General features: G+C 46.9%; 1 protein-coding gene across 1 annotated transcript in view; it reads left to right on the forward strand.

Moving 5' to 3' along the window:
• Positions 1-872: 872 nt before the first annotated feature.
• SMAP1 (small ArfGAP 1) overlaps positions 873-7,500 on the forward strand; it is a gene marked incomplete at its 5' end in the record, with an annotated part of 11,859 nt that continues 5,231 nt past the window's right edge. The window contains one exon of the mRNA XM_010191686.1: positions 873-1,000. Within this exon, the coding sequence (XP_010189988.1) occupies positions 873-1,000 (128 nt within the window). The remainder of the gene's footprint in view (positions 1,001-7,500) is intronic.

Consider the following 7,500-nt stretch of genomic DNA (forward strand, 5'->3'; position numbering starts at 1 on the left):
CTGTGTCAAAGGCTTTACTGAAGTCAAGGTGAACTTAACTTTATATTTTGCCTAAAAAAGCTTCCTTAATCTATCCTCGTTTTTGTGTTTGTCGAGCTCTGAGCAATGCCAGCCCATTTGTGATACGCTGAGGAATAAAATTTATTGGCCATTTCTTTCCACTTGTGTCTTGGCCAATGTAAAGTCACATGAGAAATGGTTGCTCTGCTCCTTAAGCACATTTGGTGATATTTTTGTCCTACATCTTTTAAAGCATTTTCTTGCCGTTCTCCTTAAAATTGTAATTCTTCAGCTCTTGTTTCCACCTGGATCATTAAATATATCCACGTGTTCAAGTGGTTACAAGCACCACGGCTGGAGCAGGGTAACTGCAGGAGCTGTAGGTTCATATGGACAATTAGGATGGACTCTTTACATAAAGTGAAGTTTAATTAAGTGTGCTTGAGGAAATGAGCGTACCTAGAATAACTGTGTGGCTTCTGAAATACAAATTTGAATTCAGGAGCACAGATCAGTGGATTTTGTCTGATAGGTGGCTACCAAGTCTGGGCCTTCTCAGTAAGGCATCATTAAATTCTCACTAAAAATGTTGGTGTGCTTGAAAAAGACACTCGAAAAGTGAGTTTTGTGTACTGATGAAATGGTGTGGCTGTCCCAGGGGAAGTCTTCAAGAGTTTTGGTTTGGTGGTGATGGTTTTCTTTTGTATAGCATCTTTTTAGAGAAAGAAGCCCTTCCAAAATCTGAACAGTGTCACAGCCTGAAAAATGCCTTATCTCAGAGTAAGGGGGAATGGGCAGCTTTAACTATTCCCGTGCTGTTCAAATAGGAACAGTTTTCACTTTCAATGTGATTTTTTTTGGTCGTGTTTCAGATGGTCCAGCTGAGGCTTCGGTTGCAAACGGGGGCACTGCTGCCGTCACAGCGCTGAGCGATGACCTCGATATCTTCGGTCCGATGATCTCCAACCCTTTACCAGCAGCGGCCGTACCTCCTGCGCAGGTAACATTCACTTAGTCCTATGTGTGTGGAAATAGGCACATCCACGTGCGTGTTTTCTTTCAAGGAGTTGTTCATTCAGATTGGATTGTGTCTTACCCTAGTGATGGTGCTCATCTTTTCTTTTAATTTATATACTTCTGTTCTTTTTTTTAATGGGTATCGTTGAATATATTTATTACTTTATGTCTTCTGGTTATTGGCCTTTAAGTCTTCCTTTTTGAGGTCTTCTTCTTGCTTTGTGGTGCTGATATCACAAAGAATACAGCAGATGGATGCTCCTGTCTTAGAGCTGCAAAAAATACGGGGTCTCAAGCTTTGTACTCAAAATTAGGAATGGCTATCAAGAAAAACCATTATTGCTTCCTGGGCTGATCGGTCTTCTTTTCTCTCATCTTGGAACTTGTATGTCTGTCTTTCCTCAAGGAAGGGTGGCGTAACCCCTGCACCGTGTCCACTCCCCTCTCTTATATCCAGGATATTTGGAAGGATTTGCCATCCCCGTTGTAGCTGAGAAAGAATCGCAGAGTCACAGAATGTGTTGGGTTGGAAGGGACCTTTAAAGCTGATCCAGTCCAACCCTGCAGTGAGCAGGGACATTGGTACCAGATCAGGTTGCTCACAGCCCCATCAAGCCTGGCCTTGAATATCTCCAGGGATGGGGCCTGCACCACCTCTCTGGGCAACCTGTGCCAGTGATCTACCACCCTCATGGGGAAGAATTTATTTCTCATATCCAGACTAAATCTGCCCCTTTCTAGTTTAAAACCATTACCCCTCGTCCTATCACTACATGCCCTAGTGAACAGCTCTTCCCCAGATTTCTTAGAGGCACCTTTCAGGAACTGGAAGGCCTCAATAAGGTCCCCCCAGAGCCTTCTCTTCTCCAGGCTGAACAGCCCCAACTCTCTCAGTTGGTCTTCGTGGGAGAGCTGCTCCAGCCCCTGAGCATCTTTGTGGCCTCCTCTGGCCCCGCTCCAGCACTTCAATGTCCTTTTTGTGTTGGGGACTCCAAAGCTGGACACAGCACTGCAGGTGGGGTCTGAGCAGAGCAGAGCAGAGGGACACAATCCCCTCCCTGGCCCTGCTGGCCACACTTCTTGTGATGCAGCCCAGGATGGGGTTGGTTTCTGGGCTGCAGATGCACATTGGTGGCTCATGTCCAGCTTCTCATCCACCAGTGCCCCAAGTCCTTTTCCTCAGGGCTGCTTTCCAGCACGTCATCTCCCAGCCTGTATTGGTAACAGGCATTGTCCTGACCCAGGTGCAGGACCCTGCCCTTGGCCTTGTTGAACATCATGAGGTTCACCTGGGCCCACTTCTCCAGCCTGTCCAGGTCCCTCTGGATGCCATCCCCTCCCTACAAAGGCAGCTTTGGGACACACAAAGAAAATACTTAAAGCTGCAGCTCCTCAGAGTAGTTTTCAGCCTGAAAGAACGAGGGGTTGGTGCTGAGCATGGTGTACATGTGCAGGCCCCCTTACCCAGACCGGCTTCGGAGAAGGGAGGTTTCAGAGGAGCACTGGGGCAACCTCCCCATCTGCAGGGCCCTTTTAAGGTAATTTAGAGGCCTGTTGTTGCAGAAGGTTTCTGTCTCACTCAGCTGAAGCAGGAAGGACTGTGTGTATTCTTGAATTTATGGTTTGAGACTTCAGATCCAGTAATTTTCATCATACATAAATGGAAGGGATGATGATGGAAGGTAATTCAGATTGGACTGGCATATCGTAATTCTGTTTCCAAATGTTGATCATAGTGGTCACCTCAATGCGTATCCGTGCTGTTCAGAAGATTTTATTGTCATTTCTATTCTCCATCCTTCACTCTCCCTTCCCCGACTTGTTGCTGAGGGCTGATTTTGTGCAACGTGCCAGGCAGGGTTTTAGAGACTGAAACCTCATTTATTTTTAAATGTAAAACTACAGATAGAGCAAGCTTCCCACCATGCCTTAAGCCACCTGTAAATGGGAAGGGAAATGAGCTGTATCCATGCATTTAGGTTTGAACGCCTTAGCTAAAATTGCAAAGGAAAGTGGTGGTATAGATTTTCATGGCCCTCGTGGAAATTCCTGCTCAAAGTACCAGAAAGAGCAATATCTGAGTGCTCGTTGTCTGCTGTTGTACGGCCGCGTGTCAAAACTCATCTGGGTGACCCTGCTTGGAGAGCCGGATGGGAAAAGCAGTGGCTCATTTCCAGCTGCACTGAGTTTTTCAGTGTATCCAAGGTAGAGACTGAGCAGATTCAGTTCTAGAAGCTTCCACCTGGCCCCAAGAGCAACGCGCCATGGATAGGGGTGAATTCTGGTTTTTCTCCTTTCTGAAGCTGGAAGTGACTTGTTCTGTATGTAGTTACTGTCTGCTCAGGAGGAAAGGTACTTGGGTGCTATTAATGTTGATTAAATCAGTTTTTCAACCTTCTCTTGTTTCTGTGCCATGAACATTTTACCTTTTGTTGTGCTAGTTTCTAGATCAAGTATGGCACTTACTAAATTGATTAAAAACTAGTAAAAATGATAGCATTATCCTCAATATCTCGTAATATCACCTTGTTTGTATGCTAGAAACCATGACTATGTTCACATGCTGTTAGCAAACCAGATTTTTAATATCAGTTTGCTTTTTCCCATGTGCCATAATCAGGAGCAGCAAATGCAACTTTGATCCAACGCATAATCCTTATGGCATCTTGCAGGATTTGATTCTTGGTTATCTTCTGTTTTTAATCAGTAATCTCAAATCAAATGTAACATAATCAGGTCCATTTCCCCAGATAAGAGGCAGGGAGATGGGTAGGTAGCAGAAGATGGTGCTGATTTAATGGGTTCCTTGGTAAACTGAGGGACAGGGATGAGTTTGAATTATCTGTGAACACAGAATCACAGAATATGAGGAGTTGGCAGGGCCCTCTGGAGATCCCCCAGTCCAACCCCTGCCAGAGCAGGATCACCCAGAGGAGGTCACACAGGAACACGGCCAGGGGTTTTGAATGTCTCCACAGAAGGAGACTCCACAACCTCTCTGGGCAGCCTGGGCCATGCTCTGGCACCCTCACAGGAAAGAAGTTTGTCCTCGTGTTCAGGTTGAACCTCCTATGCTCCAGCTTGCTCCCATTGCCCCTTGTCCTGGCATTGGACATCCCAGAGCAGAGCCTGGCTCCTTCCTCCTGACACTCGTCCTTTACAAATTGATCCCCAGGAATGAGGGCACCCCTCAGTCTCCTCTGCTCCAAGCTCAAGAGCCCCAGCTCCCTCAGCTGCTCCTCATCAGGAGATGCTCCACTCCCTCCATCATCTTTGTGGCCCTGCCTGACTCTTTCAAGCAGTTCCTGTCCTTCTTGAGCTGAGGGCCCAGAACTGAACACAATATTGCAGATGTGGTCTGACCAGGGCAGAGCAGAGGGGCAGGAGAACCTCTCTGCCCTACAACCACCCCTTCTCATCCACCCCAGGATGCCATTGGCCTTCTTGGCTCAAGGGCACATTGCTGGCTCATGGTCATCCTGCTGGCCACCAGCACCCCAGGTCCTTCTCTGCCTGGCAGCTCCAGCCACTCCTCCCCAAGCCTGCAGCGCTGCAGAATGCATTGAAATTAAGAATGAAGTAGAAGAAGGGATCAAATGTGGAGTAGTGTGACTTGTTTTCTCCTTCAGAGATATTTACCATGATGTTCTGCACAGGAGGTGTGTCTGAGATACCACGGTGGGACCATCAGAAGAGAAGGGAATTTAATGGTGCTCCTCAAACCGATTTGTAGAAGGAATATCTGAGGGTTGATTTTTTGCAGGATTGCTTTGCCAGTTTAACCTGAAAGTGAGCATTTAGGACTAAGTGCACGTTTTCATGGCACTGTGGAGCACAAAAATGTCCTTCTCAATGTTTTATTTTGGGACTGAAGCAACACGATGTCTGCACACCTCAGGATTTACGACCATTGACATGGCCAAGATGCGATTTCCAAATGAAAACAGCAGCTTTTCCTAATGTGACTTGAGCGTTATGCAGTATTCATGAACAGAAGGAAAGGAAGAAAAAAGAGCATTTTATATGTTTAGTGATGCTTTTTCATGTGAATTATACCTTACAGCTACTAGAGACAAGGTTTTGTTCCTAACATTGTATAGGAACTGAACAAAGTCTGTCACTCTTAGCTATAGTTCAAACACTTTCCTAAATTAAAACAATTTTAATTAAAATTAAAACTATTTCCTAATATTTTAGCCAGATTTCCATTTCAGACCTTGTAGGGGGATGTTTTCCAGCACAAGTGTGGTCTTCATTCTTCAGTGAAACTTGTGGGGAGAGCTGCGAGGTATTAAGTCAGGCAGTATTAATTCACAGAAACATTTAACGTGCGTCTTTCTCCGAGCAGGACACTGAAATCCAGTGAGCTTACACTGGTTTTTGGATTTGTGTGTGTGTGTGTGCACATGGTTTGCATTGTATCGGGAGCTGAGAATTAGGTCAGTGGCTACAAAAATGTTCTTTTGTAGAGATGGTGAGCGTTCCTCGTGTCTGTAAATTTGTATTTTTTAGATAACTGGATGGTGTCTTAATGCTCATTTATTTGGCATGGTTGCCATAAATCAGCAGACAACAAATAAAGTGTCAAAGTCCTCTGTTTTTATGGAAAAAAAGAGTTATTCCAGGCGTTTGCTTTACCATGAACGTCATTGAAGCAGGGTCTTACCCCAGAGCTCTTCAGACCTGATCTCAGTCAGGCAGTGGATGCCAGGAGGTCTGCAGGGATGAAGAAGGAGCCCCTGCTAAACCCCAGCTCAAACTGGAAGCGTGCAGAAGGTGGAAGCAGGGAGAGGTGACCTGGGGACATCCAGGGACACTGTCTGAACATGCAGGGATGGGGTCAGGAAAGCCAAAGCCCAACTGGAGTGAGATGTCCAAGGCAAGAGAAGGGTTTGTGTGCACAGGTGACACATGGAAGACAAGGGACAGTGTGGGCTGCTGAAAGGGACAGTGGTCCTGGTGACAACAGGACGTGGAAATGTAGAAGTACCCAGTGCCTTCTTGGCCTCAGCCTTTGCTGCAAGACTTGGGGAGTCCCAGTCCCAGAGACCGGGAGGAACGGCTGGTGCGAGGAGGACGCGCCCTTGGCACACAAGGATCAGGTCAGGGAACACTGAAGGCAAACTGGATATGGATTGTGGCCCTGGTGGGTGATGGCTTCATGAGGCCGCTCTTTTGGCTGACTGTGGTGACTGGGAGAGGTGCCTGAGGACTGGAGGAAAGCAAATGTCACTCTTGTCTTCAAGAAGGAGCACCCAAGGGACGATGTGAGAGTCAGCCCCACCGGGACCCCTGGGTACTGTGTCCTGGGCTCCCCACGTACATGGACATCCTGGAGAGTGCAGCCAAGGGCCACTGAGACAGCTGAGGGCCTGGAGCATCTCCGCAGTGAGGAGAGGCTGGGACCTGGCACTGCGCAGCCTGGAGGCTCAGGGGGACCTCACCAGTGTCAGCACGCGGACAGAGGGCGCGTAGGTGACAGAGCAGCTTAAAATACTGAGGATGTCATGGTCTTTAGGTGCTGTTTTGCAGCCTTTTGGGAATTAAAAGCCAGAATGAGAATGCGTATGTTTAGTCTCATGCATTCATCTAAACTTCTTGTCAGCCCCGTGCTATTTGTGCAGTCGGATGGGAAGTGCAGAGTGATGGATTCAGCTCCCAAATCTGTGGTCCTGACACGTCTGACCAATATTTCAGTGCAGACTTCCTTCGGAGAGGTATCACCTTGTACAGGTAAATTCATAGGCTATCGATGGCAGAAATGATACATATTTAAACACGGAGCATATTGGAGATGACTTCCGTCAGCAGAATATCCCTTAACCACCCGATGAGAGGTTTTTGGGTATCATGACTGTCTGAGAGCATCATTTCTTAAGGGCAAACTATTCTGTGTGTGCCAGGCGTGGTTTTCCGGAGGCCTTGGGCAGCACGAGAATGTTAAATACATGAAGATCATGTCAGTGGGTCTTGCTGGTTGTGTTTTTCCCTCGAATACCGCCTGCTGTTGCCTTGCATTTATTTTGCATTACCTCTCATTTATTTAGCTGGAGCACTTTGGGGAGTGCTTGTTCAGTGCTTTGGCTCCTGTCGGAGTTTTCCAAAAACAAACCGGATGAGATGTTAAATGAACGTTTAATCTCATGACAGGGACATAATACCTGAGCCGTCCTCCAGGATTTCATAGATCTGGGACCGAAGTGTGGTTACACCAAATAAATACTGCATTTAGGATGGGCTTTTCCAACTCCTGCTCTTTTTCTGTCTGCCATCCCCCACCTTTTGCTCCTTACTCAGGTCCAGTGACCTCGGCCCACATCAGCTGTTGTAGAAACGCAGGGTTTGTTACCATTTTTGGTTTTTTCTCTTTCCGCAGCGGTTTTGGAGGTTTTTCACCATCAACCGTGTGAATCCAGACCCCTTTCTCCTGATGGTTCCTGGCCAATTTAGCTGCACCAGGATTGTTCTGTAGTAATTCTTTCC

This window comes from Mesitornis unicolor, unplaced genomic scaffold (assembly GCF_000695765.1).
Source record: "Mesitornis unicolor isolate BGI_N332 unplaced genomic scaffold, ASM69576v1 scaffold46719, whole genome shotgun sequence".
Classification (NCBI taxonomy): Eukaryota; Metazoa; Chordata; class Aves; order Mesitornithiformes; family Mesitornithidae; genus Mesitornis; species Mesitornis unicolor.